This window comes from Montipora capricornis, chromosome 8, assembly GCF_036669925.1.
Source record: "Montipora capricornis isolate CH-2021 chromosome 8, ASM3666992v2, whole genome shotgun sequence".
In the NCBI taxonomy this organism is placed as follows: Eukaryota; Metazoa; Cnidaria; class Anthozoa; order Scleractinia; family Acroporidae; genus Montipora; species Montipora capricornis.
This window is the reverse complement of record NC_090890.1, coordinates 7,688,157-7,709,084: the sequence shown is the minus strand read 5'-3', so window position 1 is coordinate 7,709,084 and position 20,928 is coordinate 7,688,157. Positions and strand designations below refer to the sequence as shown.

Below are 20,928 nucleotides of genomic sequence, written 5' to 3'. Positions count from 1 at the left end.
CTTAATTAAAGGGCTGATCAGAGAGCAACGTGGCCATGTGCGGCAAAAAATGTTCCTTCGTATGATAGAGTCAGTTCTACTGGAATTTAAACGAGAAAGAAACATTGTACTAGAATTTTTTTTATTTAATACCACTGACTTAAGTGATGAAGTCAAAGCCGTCAGTTCTATTACTAGAGTATATAACATTGTCTATTCCTCTTAATCAGTGCTATGAGGCGTTTTAACGTCATTTTTCATTACACTTCCTTGAAGTAAGCTCACCAAAAAAATTTTTGGGTCAGGTGAACTTTGTAAGGCAAACGATTATAAATATCATGTATTCAGGTCGTAAATGCTGTCATAATGCGTCTACGTCAAACGTCCATATTCTGACGTTATGTGATTGTCTTTTGCACCTTTTGTACATAATTTTAGATGAAGCCAGAAGTATATTCACATTTTGCTCGAGATTGGGGCTTGCAGTGCTCGCTTCCAGAGCGGCTGTTCGATCACTACTATCAAATGAAACCTGAAGTGTATCGGGAAAACGTGATGTTTTTGACGAAGAATTACCGTTGTCATCCAGAAATCCTTCAGTTTCCTTCCGATAACTTTTATGGAGAAGGGCTTATCCCCTGCAGCACGGAAGCCGCACATCCAAGATTGAAGCCATTGATCTTTTTTTCCGTTTGTGGCTTGGAGGAAGCCACAGATAATTCTTACGTCAATTCAGCCGAAGCAAGTGAAATTGTTAAGAGAGTTACGGAACTTTCTGATGACTGGCCTGTTGAATGGGGTGAAAAAGATCTTTCCAAGATTGGGGTCATATCCGCCTCTTATGCCCAGGTAAAGTTTCAGGATATCCCAACACCGTCTTAATGCAATGCAAACCTCAAATTTGGGAAGGGATAGACGGCTTTTGTGGATACTGCCCTTGTAAAACTGTATGAGAGTACATGCGATAGTCCTAAATTTGGCCTGTAAGGCATGCATAAGTCAAAAATTAACAAGTCCATCAGAATCGTTCTCGAAACCAACAAATGACCCTTTGAAAGCGATTTTGAATTTTAACATCTAATCTTCAAAATCTACGAGGAATTCCTTCCCAGGAGAAACAAAGAGTAACACGAACTTCAAGAATGCACTTTTTGATATGACAGGGCTAATTTCAATATGGATGCAACTACAAAGTAATAAAATTGTTGCAATTTATTTTGGGAAGCCAACAGTACAATTAGATCGACGAAGTGGACATTACGTAAACTATCCCAAAATTATGCTCTTGGGACAGATTTTTATCACCTCGGCAAGTAAAATAACATTCTTATTTTTTTCCCAAACTGTTTGCAAAATTATAAATATTTGAAATTTCTAACCCTGGAAACTGATGACATTTAAAATGTCTTAGGTTAAAATTATTCGAATGTTGCTTAGAAGAAATGACGCGGAGCTTGGAAGAGTCACAGTAGAGAGTATTTACAATATTCAGGGTATGTCACTTACCTTACGGCTTCAATTGTTTTTGTACACGAAATCGTATGACCTCGAGTGCGTTTCGGGATTTATGGGCACGAGTGATATTTCAAAGTTCTCCTCAATATTTCACTCGCCTAAGCCGGGGCGTAGCCAGGATTTTTGAAAGGTTGGGGGGGGGGGGGGGGTCACACACTGTCAAACAGAGGGTACTCACCAGATTGTGGCGTTTTCGCCATCTGAATGTTATGGGCTGTTTGCTTAAAGGCTTGCAAAGGATGGGGGAGGGGGGGGGGGAGGGATAGGGGGTCACAGGCACACCAGGCTCGCTCCTAGCAACGCCCTTGCTACGGCATGTGCAATTTGAGAACTTTCAAGACATCACGAGTGACCACAAATTACGAAATGCACGATCAAGTTTATGCGATTTTTATTTACTTATTTATTATATACTCCACAAAATTACTCCATTGCTGTGTTTCCATAGCAACTTCCGTATTGCAATCTGTAACGTATTTATGCATTCGTCGTTGCCCAATCAGAAACGCGATATTCTTTTGAGTATATAATAATAGCTCTTAGTTCACTCCTTTGCTTAAGTCTGAAACCTGTCGCTTGCAAGTGTACGGCAGTTATGGGCACATTACGCATCGAATTAGGAAGTTGAGGCGTAGAGGAAACCAAACCTGGCTCTCAGAAACATTCTCCTTAAACTTTTCATTACCGTGGCAATTGATTATACAATGGAGCATCAATAAAGGACACCACGAATTAAATTAAGGTAACTCACCTCAAATAAACGTCCGATAGAAAGGGTACAAATGCGGTAGGCGGAGAACCACCTCTCTAAGTAGATTAGACCTTGAAGAAACAACTCAAGCTACATTTCTCTCAAGCCACATTGCTTTCACCACAGCGGCGTTATTGCTCAAAAGGCTCTAAATTCTAGGGCAATCTGTCCACTGATCTGAGACCTCTAACAATGTTTGAATTGTAAAATTCGTTACACTTTTGCTTTGGCCATAGTAGAGATTTTATTGAGGCCGACTTAACAATGACACAGTTTAGGAAATTCACGAAGAGCGCTACAGTCCGTAAAGAGGAGTGTATATATATATGGGATAATACAGAGATAAAAAATAAGAAGAACGACGTTTCGACCGCTCCACGGTCATTTTCAAGTTCACGTTCATAGATAAGAAATTCCGCATATATACAATTTCTGAAACAATGGAATGAAAGGTAAAAAGTTAAGTATTTACACACGAACAATAAAAATAACAGAATGCAAAAATGAAGTGTAAATAAGAGGTGGAGAGAATGAAAAGTATTAGAAGTTTTAAGCAAACGGCTTTCCCCGGATGGAATCACTCTGTTTGTTTAATTTTGGCTTAAAACACCATCAGGTTTTTCGTCGAAATGAAGGTGACGGGGAGCATACATCCCCCACAACCAGCAGGTACAATTCCCATTAGAATACCCTGCCCTTCAAAGATCAGAGAATAGCATGCAAACTACACGAGCAACTTAGTGATCTTAGCCGAAAGATAAATACCGAGGTACATCCTGTCTTAACAAGCCGCAAGATCAAAGATGAGCTTAAAGCTAAGGAACCTAAACCTCCAATTGTCAATCAGCAAACTGTGCCGTTGTATATTTCTTTAAGTGTGATCTGTGTGATGCAGATTATCTCGGCTTTACAAGCCGACACGACACCTACATCAACGTGTGGAGGAACATAAACGATCGGTAATCGGCAACCATGTAAAAGTACAACATAGAAACGAGCCACGTGAAATCGCAAAGAGCTTTAGGATCCTGAGGAAGCGTTCAAACAAGTTCGATTGCTTGACTTTTGAAATGTCTTTTATTCGGGACCTTAAGACAAACTTAAACAAACAGAGTGATTCCATCCGGGCAAAGCTGTTTGCTTAACCTTTCTAATAGTTTTCATTCTCTTCACCTCTTATTTACACTTCATTTTCGCATTCTGTTATTTTTATTGTTCGTATGTAAATACTTAGCTTTTTATCTTTCATTCCATTGTTTCAGAAATTGTATATATGCGGAATTTTTTGTCCCTGAACTTGAACTTGAAAATGACCGTGAAGCGGTCGAAACGTCGTTCTTCTTATTTTTTATCACTCGTTTTTATAACTAAATGTTTTACTAAGAACTTATTACTTCGTATAATACAGAGATAAAGGAATAAAATTGGCATCAGATAGGCAAGCAATTGATAGAGTCACCTCATTGCTATTACATGCACACTTACAAATTGGAAACATTCCGTTAGTACCTTCATTTTTCGCCCCGATTGCCTCTCCCTAACCCCTTTTAAAGCCAAATTCAATGTTGAACTTCATAAATAATACACAAGGAGGCCCAACATGTTCGTCTTTTTCTCATTGCTGCAGGGAAAGAATTTAGAGCGGTATTCATCAGCACTGTGCGCACTTTTCTAACTTGTCAAATAGCTAATGGAGGATCTGGTTCCGACCATTACTGGGAATTCTTATCTGATGCAACACTTTTAAACACCGCTATAACTCGAGCAAAGTCCCTGGTAGCAGTAGTCGGAGAACCTGTATCCCTATGCATAGTTGGCGAATGCAGAGGCAACTGGCGAGACTATATCAGAAGATGTGCTGATCGCGAATCCTTGTATGGAATATCCTATGAAGAACTACGTCAACAAGTGGACGCATCTCTTCGAGGGATTTCTTTAAATCCTCAAGCTGCTTCTTTTGTTCCCAAAGGGATGGCAGAAGTTGGAAAAGAAGTGTGTAAGCCCATAGATGAGTATGTAAATCGACAAGACGAGGAAAACGAAAACCCCAAAGGCCGTGAGAAGTCAAAGGACAGAAAACACGAGATCTCAGATTTTCCCACAGGAGAAGAAACCATGGAGAAAGAATCCTCAGAGGATGAAGACGAACTAGATGAAGAAAGCGAATCCGAAGGAGATGACCCATCTATTAGAGATGACACAACTTACCAGGCTGAACGACAGAATGTGACTCTGTCTCAAGATACAAGTGAAAATTGGGATACTCCAAACTTCTTCCATAAATTTCGTCGCGAACATTTTGAGGATGCAAGTGTCTTTCCAAGGTACATGGATGAAATAATCAAGGCACTTGTAGAGAAATGTGCAGAGATCAAGGGTAGGGACGCAGAATATCCCTCCTTGGAGACCGCTAAGCGGATATCAGGTGGAAAAACGTCCAAAGCATTTTCCGGTGACCTGAGCTCTGTAGGTTACCAGTTCTCCCATATCAATGGCCGAAAAGTTGCTTTTCTTGATGACGATCAAGAAAATACCAAATCATCTCGGACACAGAGGCTAACTGCACTGGCACCTTCGAGGCAAAATGATTACCTTGATGCAGAGATCTTGGAGGACCTTTTGCGTAAACAGCCAGATATATACATTACTTGTAACCTTAGACTTGGGTCCGAGAGTTTTCGTTCCGCTTATGGAGTAGTATCAGACACCAAGACTCCCGATATCAAAGTGAAAGGAAGAATTCGAGGAGTGTTCGACATGGATCGAGTTGTAATCAAAAAGAAAGGTTCCTCCAAAGTTTTTGAACCTTGTCCCCAGGGAGAAATCGTTGGTAAGTTGGTGCTTCCGCTGTCATATAATACTTCTTTCGAGAGATGTCAAAGAAATAATATTTTGAAAGAGGAATAGCTAGGTCTTACCGAATTCAGTAAATTGCATGCGCTACGTACTTAGTGACTTTGATTTGGATATGGAATATTTAGTACAAAGGATGGATTCACGACTTAAAAAACATGCTGATCTTTTTTGTAATTCTCACTTAACGTTCAGTTATTGGATTCTAGGTGTTCTGAATCACATCATCAGTCCCCATGAGCGTCAGTATGTGTGCAGAGTGGACCCCGAAAATCCCGAGTGTATGCTTCCAATCAACAAAAGCGTACCAAGAATAGTGACCCTGAGAGCAAAAGATGTCAATGGCATGCCCATTTACAAGAAAATGCACGATGGCGATGATGATAAATTACGAGTTGATGTAATGGGTTTCGAGAAATTCTGCAGTGGAAAATACCTGTTCCTCGTCCAGTACTTACAGTGGAGGTCAGACTGCTCAAGCCCCTTAGGTATCATTATAGGGAAATTGCCACAAATAAATACTTTGGAGGCAAGCATGGAAATTTTGTTTGCTGAACATGGAATCAGGAAGCCATTCAACGAAGAGAGCAAACTTGAAGTTCGAAGAAAGTTTCCGAAAAATTGGTCAGTGCCAGACGAGGAGTATCAGACCCGCCAGAAAATTGAAGGTGCTTTTACCATTGACCCAGAAACTTCCAAAGATCTTGATGATGCTCTTACGGTGGAAAAAATTGAGGGGTCTGTGTGTCGGATTGGAGTTCACATCGCCGACGTGAGTTTCTTTGTGGAGGAAGGGACTGCATTAGACAAGGATGCCTTTTTTCGCTGCACTTCGTACTACCCAGGTCATGACTATGATAGCGTACCAATGCTTCCTCCTGAGCTCAGCGAAAACCATTGCAGTCTTCTTCCCGATATGGATCGCTTGTCCGTGTCGGTGTTTCTGGACCTATCGGACGAAGGCGAACTAGTTGCAGAGCCGAAAATTGAGCGCACCATTGTCAGGTCCTGTTGTAGGCTTAGTTATGGTGATGCTCAGAAGATTATCGATGGCCAAGACTGTTTCACCCAACAAATACCGTTTAATACCGCAGAAAATATTCGATTGTTGAGTTTTCTCGCGCAGAGGAGGAGATTATTACGGCTGAGGGGTGCATCATTTGACCATTGGTCTAACTGTGATCATGATCCTGAAAACTTTAAAGCCCACGAAATGGTTCAGGAAATGATGATTCTCGCTAACCAACAAGTAGCAAACCGTCTCTTCACAGAATTTCCTGATGTAACGCCTTTACGAGTTCAACTGCCGCCAAAAGAACACCGACTTAAAGAATGGACCGAAAAGTATGGAAAGTACGTGAAGTACTCGCTCTTAATTCGTGGCTTTTATTCTGAGGAAACTCTCAAGAAAATGACTAAAGACATCAAAGTCTCAGAGGCAACAGAATTCAAAGTGCAGCAGTCCGTTTGGCACGAGATCTGTGATGCTGAGAAGGCTAATGACCAAGCAAGGTTGCAGTTTTTGATTTGCAATGAGAGTCATCATCCGCAGCTGGTCGTGGCAAATTGTGAATTCCGAAGGCTTCAACCTAAAGCACAGTACGCATGCAGTGAAGACCAGAGACAGGAAAATAATGTCCACTTCTCCATGGGAATGAGTCACTATACTAATTTTACATCTCCCATAAGACGGTATATCGATATCCAAGGGCATCGAATCCTTTTGGGTTTGATCCAGGGAAGTCATGGAAGTGAGAAGGTTTCAAAGGATCAAGTAGGCAAAGTGTGTAGGCGCTCAACGTTTGCCCAAGAAAACTCGAGGAAGTTTGACAAAGGATGCAAAAAAGTCCAGGTGGCTGCAAAGCTTAAAGTAAGAAGCCAGAAAACGAAAGCCGTCCTTTCCTTGATTGAGGATCATTCAATTTGTCTGGAAATACTGGACCAGGAATACAATCAGCTATCCGGGAACCAGAGAAGAATTAAATTGAGTAGTCTGAAGCCATTTGATAGAGGTGTCAATAAAGATCTCACAGAAATTAAATTTACATGGAAACAGAGATTGTACGTAGCCCCCAAAAAAGGATCTCGGGATGGATCTCAAAGGAAAAGCGAAAAGGATGAGGTAAAAAATCTTTTGGTCAATGGAATGGGCGAAAAAGAAGACGTCTTGGACCTCCCAGGAAGGAATTGGTTACAGATTTTAAGAGCTGTTCAAGAGGGAAACTCCAAGGAGCTTGGAAAATTGATTAGAAAGACTGATGCAGATTGTATGATGCGTCAACGAGCTCAGCAAAGGGGCTTTAACCCCAAAACAGCTGAAACGAAAGACAACATGGATTTCTTCTATGATATGCGATTGGTGTTTAGGAGGTTTGACGTTATTAACGTTCAACTGACCGCTCAGATGAATCGTGGAGTTCTTCACCCTGAAGTTCAACTTTTCATGGTCAACCCTAATTTTCACATATGTATTGAGCATCAAAATTACCCAAAGGACTGTTTTGCAACCACATCGAGGTCCAAAGCATCAAGGAAGAAGTATTCGAGTGTAGAACAGTACATTCGTGCATGGGAGCCTGTACTCGCCATGGAAGCCGCAACTGGAGCCGTCGAGGAGAGCGACGAGTTTACCATTTTTAACCTAGAACTACATTGGACAAAACATTCTGAAGCGGAAATCGAGGTATCATTTCGTCTGCCGGAAGAGTATTGCGCAGCCGGCCAAATTGAGTTCTATGACGGAGATTTCGTGTGCGTCCGCGTTTGTAAAGATCAGTGCGTGACTCATACCGAACACTTGATTGGTGGCCCTCAGAGCTCTTCAGACGTAAGTATACTCTTGGGTTAACTTTACTGTTCATCTATCTACAGGCGTTTTGTAACTTTTTTCACTGAGTTTAAGTCACCATCCGCCAGTTTCAATCTCTGGAAAGATTTCAATATTTACCCTCATAATTTTGAATATGCACACTCTAAAGCAGATGTAGTTAAAAGGTGTGAAGAAAACCCAGTGACTTTTCCACTGGATAAAGTTATTCGGACTTGAATAACAGGGGCCTGCTCCACTGAAACCCTCTTCGGAAGACAATTTTTTTGGTCGATCTATGCGGTAAAGTATAATTTTGAAGAGTTGTTAAGCGTTTTGTTGTATATTTGTCTCAAGGTCCTTAAACATGAGCCGGCGTTAAGGGCGCCGAAGAACTATTATTATCGAGAATCCAGTGATAACTTCTCAAGTTTTTGGGTTGGTCATTGCATTATTCGCAACGTTAGCAAATCAAAGAATGAACCTGACACTTTGGAAGTGAAAATGGATCTGCACCAATCATCGTCAGACTTTCCGGAGGGCCTAGTTACCGGAGGTGGCAAGTGCTGTATGATAAACGTCATACACAGATCAATTCCACACAGGTAAACACCTTTCATTCCTGTTACCACAATACGGCAAACAATAGTGACAATCAACTTTCTTATAGCGACCACTTTCCTTTAGCGACCTCTTTCTGCGTGGGTTTGTCAGGCTTCCTGTCCAATTGCCTACAACAATTTTGTCCAAGATTGTAGCTTGATCACTCGACTGCGATGATTATTATTGCTTGGCGTTGTAGCAATCCGCAGTTAGTCTAAACATACTGATATTTTTAACTATTTTATTTTTGGGAATAGTAAGAACTCGCAACCGACCATCACCCATGTGGTTTAATAGCTCAGATGGTAAAGCATTGCAGCAATAGGTTCGAGTTGCATTCAAGTTTGTTTTGAAAGTTCACAATTTTCATTTGTTGTCATGCCTAATGTTAGTTAATGTGGTAATACCCAAAGGGAATTCAGTTTTAGGCTTATTTTGTTGACTTTACTCAAGTTGTCACCGACAACGAGAAGAATAGGATGACTATTCAGTTCAGCTAGGTAGTTGATTCTTCTAGTGAGGGACCACTAGTACTTATGAGAGAGTTGGTTGTTAAAGCGTGTATCATGCTTTAAGACGTCTCCCATGAAACTTAGCCGATGTTGTGGTGTTGCAGAATATGTTAGGCAAAATGATACTCTTCTCTCCAACGCATGTAAAAACTATGATCGTGGTATTTTCAATCAAGTTCAGTTTAACGAAATGAAATTAGCGAAAGTACTTGGTTGACGGTAAATTTACTGCGAAGGAATGAGCACTACGGTAACTGTAAAGGCAATCATTTCCTGAAAAGTCTGCTCTTCAAATCATCTTCTTTCGTTATATTTTCTGTAAGGGACTTGTCAGAATTCTTGTTTACACGACGGGAAATATTTTGCATGGCATGATTTTCATACATGGTTTGTATTCGTGTTGTACCATAATTTTAAAGCATCCCATGGGCTAATTTCTTGTGACTCTACCTCTTTTGTCTACCTTTTTCATGGCCCTCCCTTTTGAAGGGCTCAAAAAACTGTGACCATCCCCTGTTTTCCTCGCACCGCCCCTCCCCATCTGTAATTTCTGACAAGTCCCCAATAACTGTAAAATTACAGAATAGTGCTGCAAAATAAGATTAATCCAATGAGGTCACACGTCATCTTTGGGGATGAGGGATCAGGTGTTCTACATCTACATCTACATGTTCCAGCACTCGGCAAAGTCCTTTTGACTTATGGCTGTTTTTGCTTTGGTGGCCTCATACACCACAAGTCTTTTTAGAGACAGTACGCCAAGCCGGCCACTTCTGCTGGAAAGAAAACACCCACAGAGGACAGCCACAACACCGGGAACTTCATCCCCTACTCTTCTCGAATAGTGTGTGGGTTCTTTAACTTGCCTGGCCACAGAGAAATTATAAACATGGAAGATATTTGTAAGACGGGGCCTACAGTTTGTAGTCCTTATCCGAAAAGACTTGAAAGTCTAACAATTTGCGGATGTAATAACAAAGGCAGCGATTTCTCGTCAGTTGTTTTAAGACCCTGAGTGTTGGTACGGCCGGAATCGATCTCACGACCTCCAACATGACAGCCCGATGATCAACCAACTGCCCAGCAACTGGTGCAGGTGTTACTCATAATCACTTGCTCAAGGTGAACCGGAAAGCAAGTACAGAAGTTAAGAGAGACTTCTCTTCTCCCTTCAGTGTAGACTGAGCTGCAGTTTAGAGATAATCCCAAGATATGAAATGTGGTTTATTCCTTTCAGTTTTCATGGGTTTCATTTTACTAAAATATTTTTTTTGGCTGCAGACGAATGCTCTCAGCACTCAAACATGGCCTCTTAAAGGCATCCCAGCTGGTCCAGTCTATCTGCATGGGGTCTGATCCTCCACAAGGCAAGTAGTGATAATGATAATGATAATGATTATACATGAATTATTTGATATTGCGCACCTCATAAAGAGTGCCCCAATGCCCACAATTATTATAGGTAATTCCAAAATGGCCGCCATTTTAGCTATTTATATCGACTCGAGAAAAAAATTAGAGTATCATTCCTGATCAAAAGCAACAACGATTTAACCAAATGTTAACATTTAATATATTTAATTCACCTGTGCTTTTGAGGTTTATACCACTTGAAAATAAGAATCCACTTAAAAACAAGCATCCTTAAGAAAAGCAAACGGTTTGTCCACAGAAAGAACTTCTTCCACCGAATTTGAGCCACTCGTTCCTACCATCAATAGCAAAATGTTCGGTGACCTTTTTTGGCGAGGTGCAAGATGGCATGGTTAAAACGTGAAAGCCCGTTGAATCATCATTGTTTTCATCCTCACTTCCCGCTACGCCGGGCGCCATGCAAGTCGATCACTTTTTAATGCTTTTCATGAGAAAAATCTTTTTTCTTGCTCTTATCACTCAAAAATTCACCTTCCGGAGTACCCAGTTCTTGATCCTTTATGGCATTTTAGCGAATGCGACTCGAATATATTAAAAGACAAACTTCGAAGAAGACGAAGATGTTTTGTTGAAAATGAAGAAACCGACTGAACGTGGAAGCAGTGCGTTCAGCCAATCAGGAGCGAGTATTTTTGGCACTCATCCAATCGTGAGCGAGTAATTTTGCTCTCTTCGAGAGCAAAATTAAGAAAAAATGCCCTATTCATTGATCAATCAGCACCTAACAATTCACTATCATTAAAGAAAAAAAAGATGTGTTAAAAGCTTGCGTTTAAGATTTAAAACAGTAGGTCTAATATCCAATGGCGAGTTAGTCCATAATCCAGGGTCACACGAACTGAAAATGCTCTGAACCCATGCGAATTATGCCGATTAAGTGGCTGACAAAGAAGCATGCACAAAAGTGCGATGGAGCTAAGCCTCTAACTGTCGTTTATCTGAACAAGAGTACCTTAAAGCTACGAAGAACTGAACATTTCTGTCTCCTCAGGAAACTTTGATAACCCACCGTCTTCCAGTCTTTCGATTGTGAAGAAGCATCCTTTTTGTGGGCTTAAGCCACTGAATCAGTACCAGGAAAAAGCAGTCAGAGATGCGCTCACAAAACCCTTTACCCTTGTCCAGGGACCACCAGGTGAGTAAAGGCATTATAACATATAGAGAAAATTATAAGAGAAGAGAAGAGAAGAGCAGGGAAAACACTCGACTATGTCTCGTGTTTCGCCTACACTTTTTTCGTGCTCTATCCGCTTCCTGCGTGCTCTACAAAAGAACAGAGGCTTCTTCATTTGTTGAATACCATACAATACATTCTTAACTGACTAATCCCCATAGGGGCTTTTCAGGGCCAATGAAACACGATCATCTAAACGACAGAACACAAAACAACAAAAAGTGTTAAGAATTCCACCTGGCCGAAGGCAAACCAGTTGGCTATTTACAAGTGCAGCTGAGAAATTGAACGAGGGACTACCAGACACAACTTCACCGAGAAGTCAGAAAGAGTCTTGAAACCGGGAGTCCTGGATCTCAAGGCAAGCGCCATAACCACTAGGCCGCCGACTGCCCCATACTATTCTTATAAGTGTACCGTTATCATGAATACTCTTCGAACCGATTTAAATGTAATGGAGACACAATTGGTGATATACCAGGCGCTGAGTTAACACCTTGTCGTTGAACATCGTCTGATAATTGAAAAACTAGCTTTTAGAGGAAGCGTATCTGATATCAAATACACGGAACTTGCTAGGTGGCTGACCCCACTCTGACAATGGCTCCATTGTCGTAAACGGAAAACTTCAGATCGTGAAACTCAATAGTCGCTGGTCCCACCAGCATCCTATATTACACTCATTATATTAAAGAAAAAAAAAACTATCAAAAAAATACCTTGTGTCACTTTAATTACGGGCTCAGATAAAGAATGCTTGGGTTTGAAACTGATTTGGTTGAATTCCAACGGCAAAATTAAAGCAATCCTGCCTGGACATGTTCCATCTGAAAATATCTTGAAGTAAAAGTTTATGTAATTGTTGTTCTTTTCCAGGAACCGGGAAAACTGTCACAGGCGTTCATATAGCCTATTGGTTCACGAAACGAAATATGCAGCTTCGAGCACAGGTCGGAGAATGTAATGACTTAGCGGTTGATTCAAACAGTTCACAACATACCAAACGGCTTGCACCACCTCAGGTCATTTACTGTGGACCTTCCAACAAGTCTGTGGACGTTGTGGCGCGTAAGTAATACAAATTAACAAACAACAAATTCATAGCTTCGTCGGGATTCATGCATACAGCAAGGAACTTCTCAAATTAAAAAACGGGAGCGGTGCGCTACAATTGAATTTCTGTGGCTGGTAGAACTTGAAATTGTGCAGGTCTCTCTAATTTAGATGCATCAAATGGTGTTCAAAAGAATTACTTCGCCTGGAGCCTCGTATAGAGGAAATCTTGAGAAGATTTCGCCCCACTTAGCTCGTAAGGCTGTCTACATTATGCCGGGATAATTTTGAGCAAAATAGTGAGGCAAAAGATCTAAATGCTACCTTGCTCTACTCATATATTTATCAGTTTTTTTATTATTTGATTGTAAGCGATCAAATGGGTAGCATCTAGTGTAGGCGTTTTCCCGGGCTTCAAAATTAATATTCAAGCTGCAGGCCAAATATTTTGCGCTAAAATGAGCCTGCACTGCAGGCTAGAAAATAGAAGGCTTTTTCTGTACAGTCCCGCTACATTGTGCAGACTTCATAAGTGCCAACCCTACCCTAACCTTACCCTTAAGGGGAAACGTTATCATGAATCTCGGTATGCAGTTTTATTTGACATCTATAATCAAATGCTACGCACCACCCTTTAATTTAACATAGCCACGAATGACATACCCAAGTCCACTTAGCTACACTCTTCACGAGCAATCATCTGAAATGAGCTTTTTCTCACTATCGTTTTTTCCCGCGAAGATAAAATGCTCAAAATTCCTGGCATTAAGATTCTTCGTGTATATGGTGATGTAAAAGAACAAGCTGAATTTCCCATCCCAAACAAACGCAAGCCTCTGAGAATTTCAACTGAGGATGACGCTCAAGAAATAGACGAAGAGCTCAAGGCTGTGTCGTTGCATCACGTCATCCGAAGAGATGGGTGCCCGTTCGCCGGTCAATTAAGAGAGTTAGAGCGTGGCTTCAACGACGACCGGATGAATGGCGTGAAGACGAGTAACTCTAAGGTGGAGGAATATCGCACAGTAAGTACTTTTTATGTTATTTTTACGAGTGGATGCGCGCATGCGCAGGAACGAGCATCGTGATGTGGGGAAAGAGCGTTGAATCCTGTTAGCAAAATGAATAATCGTGTGATGTTCGGAAAAGATGAAAAGGAACGGCGAGAATATAATTGATGTTTCTTAAATTAATATTTCTGTTTTTTGTGAAACCTACGGCAGATTTTCCAGAATAATGATTGGCCGAATAATAATGAGGCTAACTCAGCGTTTTTGCTGAGAGATCGACTCGCCATTGCCTTTTAGTTCTGGGGTTTGAACCACAGCCAAAGTTATAGTAGTAAGGAAGCTTTTACGGTCAATGAGACGTTGGTGAACTGACCCGAGATGTCTGCGAACTGATAGTTGGCGAAACGACTAGTTGTTGAGAAGAACAAGGCACGTTGCATGTTTCCAACTTGCGGAATTAATTAAGCTTAGTTCTTCGAAATTAAATTTCGATAGTTCCGTCGTGGAAACAAGTATGACTGTATAATAAGACCAACGCCGTAGCTAGAAATTTTTGACTGGAGCGGGACAATAAAGCGAGGTCTGAAGAAATGATTTTTCAGAAAATTTGGATGAATGCAGAGGTATTAAATGCTAATCAAAAGTAAACGTTAATCCTACCGGGTAAGTCTAGGATTTCTCCAATTCTTGGGTTTCACTCACGTGATCAACATCCATGTTTTTCAACGAAAACAAAAGAAGACGTTAGCATAATAATAGCTTTCAATTCCCGGAGGATTGGATCGGGACACCAGCATGGCCGCCATTTCATTGTTTGGGGACACCAACATGGCGGCCGTTACGTCATGTGAAATCCAAGAATTGTATTTCCTACTAAAAGTTTTCCTACTTAAAAATTAATTATGGCTTAGAATCGACGATATAAATACTTACTCAGGAAACTTACTTAAAATGAAGCCAGGTTCGTTCACTTCCGTCAGTTTTGTTTCATTTGGTAAATCACCTCAGGTTCCGGATCCCTTCAGATGCTTAAATGGCGACCACACAATACTTTATCATTATACCCGAGAAAGGTCTGGGGAGCCTACCGTGTATAACCAATCCCTACTCATTCCAGGGTATTAGCCGATATCAAATCTTTGTTTGTCCCTCCAAAATTTTGCATAAGCATTGTTTTTATTTTCTCTTAGGACTTACAACGGTCCCAAGAGAAACTGGAAACAATGCTTATGCAAAATTTTGGAGGGAAAAACAAAGAGTATTATGGTATTTTTGATATCGGATAATACGTAAGTAATTATAGAAGTGGAAATGACGTGTTGTATTCGAATATTGCTGCCCCCTTCTCCCCTGTCTCATAACGACAAGCGATCGGTTGTGAAAAGTTTCAAGCTAACAAGGTAATTTCAGCAAATTTCAGGTTTTCTGCTCAATACATCAGAAAGAACTTTGTCCCAATTTTTTTTGTGGGGGGGGGGGGGGACAACTGCCCCCTTGCCCCTCCGCTAGCTACGGCCATGAAGACCATGGCTATTTTGGAAGAATATTAGCGAGATCGTACATAAGAAATTATATATATGTCGCTCAATATTTATTTGTTAACAGTGCAAGTGAAAGATCTGTATGCATTTAATCGAAGATTATATTTCTTTGATCATCAAAGAAATCTACTATGCAGGCAACATTAACCGTATTATATCGCAAACAGCTGTCACAATTGAGTCAAACATTCATATGTGTGATACCGGTGTCTTCGAATCAGAAATTTTAAGCATAAGAAATCACCAGTTGTGTGTTAATGTTATTCAAATTACGGTAAGCTCAGCATAAGAAGATATCGATGTGCCATGATTTAGACTTAAGCCCGGGTCCCTCAAATTGGTGTGAAATGAGTCCTTGGACATCATTATTTGATACTATGAAGATAAGCTCAACACGGAATGAGACCATTATTTCGATGTTCGTGGCAGAGACGACTGCTTTTTTTTGGAGCCGTTTCACATCAATTATCCAAAGAAAACAAGTGAATAATTCCAAAATGAAGGCAAAAAAATCAACAAAATTGGCTCGAAATTTTAAACACAATAAATGAAAATGGAGAATGGTTAGAATTCAGTTGTCAAAGTCTGCCAACCTGCCACAGATAGTTCAAACAATCTGCTTGTTGAGAATGAAGAACAGACAGCAAATGCCAGTACTGAAAACAATCATGATACAAATGATGATGACGTGGATGATTGATGTGAAATAAAGGAAGGAGCATCCCTGAAAAGGTCTATTTCTGGTTGTTCATGATAATATTTTGAGGAGTGATGCAATGCCTATGGAGGAAATAGTTAACTTTTTTTCTGGGGTTGAATTCCAGCATGCAAAGAAGATCTCCTCACATTCGTGTTTTATAACTCTGTTTTAAGGATGCACCCCAGTATGAAAAAAGCTCCAATGATAACATTGCTAATTTTGTTGATAAGTATATCCAAGAGATTAATAATCTCTTGCTAGATCATATGCCAAAATAATAAATCTTGTGAAATAGAATACAGTGAGTCTACTGTTATTGCACAAAGGATACTACAACGAATCTACAAATGTTTAGTATAATAAAAACATGAACAATATGCGAAACACAGGACTGGAGAAAAACTCTAACTACACTTTAATCTATACACATTAAATTCACTTCGGTTCACCACCCACATCTATCATCTCCATTACTGAAAAAAGCATCATCAGCTTTGCAGGGCCAGCGATTTGTTTCGCTCGGAGAAATTCTATTTTGTATACGGGTTTTCCTAGCAAAACGAATTTGTTACTGAAATCGAGGAAATGGAAAAGAGGAATCAGAAAAAAAGTTTTAGGAGAGTTCTACATGGCTGCAAGAAAAGAAGACGCGTCTTATTACAACAAAGCAACGCTCACCTCTTAGAGCCGCCGTTGACAGTGAAAATGTTTTAACAAGCTGACTTTTGGTTTAGATTGCTGATTTGAACGGAAAGGAAAAAGGAAAGAAAAGGAACTTTATTTAAGTGTGTTGTCGTTTTAGCGCTGGAGAACTAATTGGGGACACTGCCGTAAAGGGAAATTAACAATTAACACAAAGTCAAATGTCGATTTTTGAGGAGAGGGGAAAACCGGAGTACCCGGAGAAAAACCTCTCGGTGCAGAGTAGAGAACCAACAAACTATCGAACCCGGGTCACATTGATGGGAAGCGAGTGCTCTCACCACTGCGGTGTTAAATGACCATTTTGCTAGTTTGTGACGAGGAGGGTAATGACCATTTTGCTAATTTGTGACGAGGCTTTTAACGCTGAAGGCTATTTAGATTTGCCATGTTTGAAGTTCCTGTAAACGCTTTCGGGCATGCTTTGTACCGCTTGCACGTTTTCCATGCATGAAATGTCAATTTTTTGACTTTGAATGATTTCTTTCTGCAACGGTTGAGATCGAGTGTTGTTGAGATCACTTCGTGTGTATATACTAAAACAATTATGTTTTTCAATCTCGTTGAATAGTGGCAGAATATTTACCTCGATTTGAGAGAATAATTGTTAATTATCCTTTATTGATTAGTTAATCGGTGAGGCCGAGAAATGGGCACTTCAGCGGGTGCACATTGTTCTTTGCACTTGCGCTGCAGCCGGTGGACCAAGAATAGCCACTTCCTGCAATATTCAGCAATGCATTGTGGATGAATGCGGCATGTGCCTAGAGCCTGAATCACTCGTGCCCATGGCGTGCTCGGGAGCTCGACAAGTAGTCCTTATTGGTGATCACAAGCAGCTGCAGCCAGTCATTCAGGATCAGGTGGCAAAAACGCTTGGTTTGAGTGTGTCCATGTTTGAACGGCTATCCGGAAAAGCCTTGATGTTGGAGTTACAGTATAGAATGGTAAGCAAAAACTTGGTGTTTGTTTAACAGAAGAACTGAAAAAATTCTTTTTGATCCGGGGAGGGATTAAGAGACGAAGCTTTTCCGATTACCTTGATATTTACGATTACTTCCACTGTTAAACATAACTTAAATAGTAAAAGAGCTTTGAACGCATCTTGAACAGAGGCAAAAAGAAGTCCAACCATGGCCAGTATGTAGGACGATTGTTTCATAATCTGATTTAAGAGTGCACTTCCCGCGAGTCTCCTGTACTACTAGTAGAGGTAACAGCCTATCACAGGTGCGAGCCTTGGGCCATTAAAGCACTCAGATTTTTGCGTATGATTTTTGCCATTCACAGATGGCCGGCCAGTAATAACCTGGTTAGTACTACTTAGTACTGGTCAACGGTCCATTTTGTGAAAAGTTGTCTGTGTCTCTCTCATGACATGATCGAAATCCTGACACTCTGGTTACACTTCATTTCGTGACTATGTTGGAATGTATAATATTGAAGGACTGGGAAGGTGAATCTTCAAATGATTTGAATTGTATAGAAGAGTTTAAATGAGCACCAGTCTGAAGAAATCTGGCATCGGTCAGCGGGGTATTAACTCCATTAACTTCGTTCCCAGGTCTTCTCCCCACTGAGAGTCTCACGTCTTAACCAGTCAACCGCTCAGCCTACTCCGTGGAACAATTGTTCTCGGTTTTTGTTAACTTGAGACCTTGATGATTACGTGATTATTTCATTTTAATTCACAGCACGATAAAATCTGCCGATTTCCCTCGACTTACTTTTATGGTAAAAAACTCAAGACGGATCGATCAGTGCCAAACTCGGTCCCCCTGCAGTCTTTCTGGCCAGAAAACTCGTCTCCCATGGCATTCTGTCATGTTGAGGGCGAAGAGGAGGCCAGCGCTATAAAAACGTCGCAAAGTAATGCACATTCAAAGGCAAATATGAAAGAAGTTAGAAAAGTGGTAAGTACACTTGAAGTACTTTTCGAATGATTGAGTGAAGGAGCTCATTCAAATTTAATTTGAATATTATGTATGTCCTTGTGATAATTGAGTTCTCTGAAAGGGAAAGGGGCAGCGCAGCACTAGGTAACGACAGAATCAACAATTATGATAATTGTAGCACTTGAAATCTCAGTGGGTTCAACCCTCACCCTGAGAGATTTTTCTCTTTCCTAGTGTGGAAACATATCCATACTACTTGCGCTAACGCTTGAGCCCGGGTTCCTGGAAAGTCGATAAAACTATCCCCCGAGTCGATGTTATCTAGCTACTGATTAAATACTAGGATTTTCCGTTTTCTAAAAATCATATCGCGTAGTGATAACATCATTTTTATCTTTCACATGTGAGGATAGCCAATGAAAAGCGAGCTTCCCCTTCATTATAAGATACTTTAGCCTGTTCCAGGCTCTCAGATAGTCGAGAAAACGAAAAGAAGTGCGTGTGAAAAGCGAGTGGAGGCTTGGGTCGAGGCCTCGCCTCGACCCAAGCCCCTACTCGCTTTTCACACGCAGCTCTTTTCGTTTTCTCGACTATCTGAGAGCCTGGAACAGGCTAAAGATACTTTTGTGCTGTAATATAATTTTTCTGTGTTTATGACTCAATTTGTTATTATCATGATTTGTTTTTCATAATTTTCATATCTAGTTTTATGTTACACAACATGCGTATTTTAGCGTTTGTTTTTAATCTGATGATTTCATCGGTATCTATCAGAAACCCATAAGGGTTGAAACGTGTAACGGCGCCTCGTGTGCTGGGAAACAAGCTCCTGAATATTCAATTTGCTAAGTACCATATTTGGAACAACAAGAGCGAGGGGTTTCCAAATATGGTATTTAGCACTGAAACATTCAACCAATCAGTTCGCACTGAATATTCGGAAGCTGTGAACGCGCGCCACACGTTTCAATCCTTATGGGTTTCTGTATCCATATAATAAACAGACCATCACACCTCGTGCTGATAGTATCTCGCACTCGTTCGCTGTGCTCACTCGTGAGAGATAATATTAGTGCTCGAAGATAAAATTCATGTCCCCGCGCGGCCATGTAATATTCTCTAGATATCTTTACCATAAGTAACCTAGGATTACGCATTAATTGTCGTTTCGGATAAACGAATACGTTTAGTTACGGCTCAAACGCAGCAAATAAGGCCTTCACGGGTGCTCATTCTTGCCGAAGGCTGCTTTCAGAATTGTTCTTCTAAACGTATTCGATTTGCGGGAATACGAAACGAAAATTAATGTGTACGAAGCAAAGGTTAGAACTGGTGGACCTTTTGGGATTTCTAACTCTACAAATTGCTCTTTAATTAAAAAAGAACATTCGTTAGTTATCCAGAGTGGACTACAGTTTGAGAGGTTGCAGTTTCGAAGACGCAACCTCTCAAGGAATTTTTACCCTTTTCACTATTTTAAGTCTACGATATGATTAATGTATATTTATAATTGCACATGCACATTGTCAAGGGGTATGTTAAATTCTCTTGAGCTTTATGTCGATAAATAATTTACATTAGTAATACAGTACATTAACCAGGCTGGACCGACAATCAATGTCAACCAGCTTGAGTCATTTCGGCCAAATTTTCGAGCCTCCTATACTTCTCGTGCCCTGGAGCGCTCACTCTTTGGAAACGAAAATAACTACTTTCTGCGACCTTTTTCCATCTCATCACCTGGATGTGATATCTGTCACTAAGACGTGATTAATTGGTAACGATCGCCTCACGCTTTCTTATTTAATGAATTCCTTGCAGGACTATTAGATCTATCATCTACCTAGATTTACTCGTATAAGGGCAAATAGTGTTGCCCTTATTAGACGAAAAGGCCTTGCCGTTTCACAAAAGCACGCCAAAGATTTCCCCGGTATTTGTAACGCTGGTTAGGGCTAACCATGCTTCGAGCAATCCAGGCCTGGAGTCCTCAAAGAAACCGAAGCAGAAAAGTGATAGAGCTGTGGCCCCACCAGGCCCTCCTCCCGGTCCTGTCATTTTGTTGTCATTTCAAACATGGCGCCGTTTACTCTCATATATCATTTTTATGATTCAGGTACAAGTTGCCAGACTTTTTGCAAGAAAAGGCGTACGTCCAGCTGATGTCGTCATTTTAACACCGTACCGAGAACAGCAAAACAGGATAAGCACTGCATTGAGAAAAGAAGGCATGTGCAAAAACATCCTTGTCACAACAATTGTTAAAAGCCAAGGTAAAGAGATTATTGCGACTACATCATCTCACATGCACCGTAACGTGCACGAAACCGTTAACTTTTCAGCGGCTGAAAGAGTGCCGGGGAAATAGAATAAATTAAAAAATAATAATAACAGAAGCCT

At 40.7% G+C, this 20,928-nt stretch overlaps 1 protein-coding gene across 1 annotated transcript in view; it reads left to right on the top strand.

Moving 5' to 3' along the window:
- The window catches only part of LOC138058929 (3'-5' exoribonuclease HELZ2-like), a 67,849-nt gene that overhangs the window by 42,068 nt on the left and 4,853 nt on the right, over positions 1 to 20,928 (top strand). Inside the window, exons 28-39 of the mRNA XM_068904392.1 lie at positions 418 to 828; positions 1,391 to 1,472; positions 3,873 to 5,075; positions 5,308 to 7,925; positions 8,262 to 8,509; positions 10,301 to 10,386; positions 11,445 to 11,588; positions 12,504 to 12,695; positions 13,422 to 13,705; positions 17,263 to 17,580; positions 18,328 to 18,546; positions 20,645 to 20,801. Coding sequence (XP_068760493.1) covers positions 418 to 828; positions 1,391 to 1,472; positions 3,873 to 5,075; positions 5,308 to 7,925; positions 8,262 to 8,509; positions 10,301 to 10,386; positions 11,445 to 11,588; positions 12,504 to 12,695; positions 13,422 to 13,705; positions 17,263 to 17,580; positions 18,328 to 18,546; positions 20,645 to 20,801 — 5,962 coding nt within the window. The remainder of the gene's footprint in view (positions 1 to 417; positions 829 to 1,390; positions 1,473 to 3,872; positions 5,076 to 5,307; positions 7,926 to 8,261; positions 8,510 to 10,300; positions 10,387 to 11,444; positions 11,589 to 12,503; positions 12,696 to 13,421; positions 13,706 to 17,262; positions 17,581 to 18,327; positions 18,547 to 20,644; positions 20,802 to 20,928) is intronic.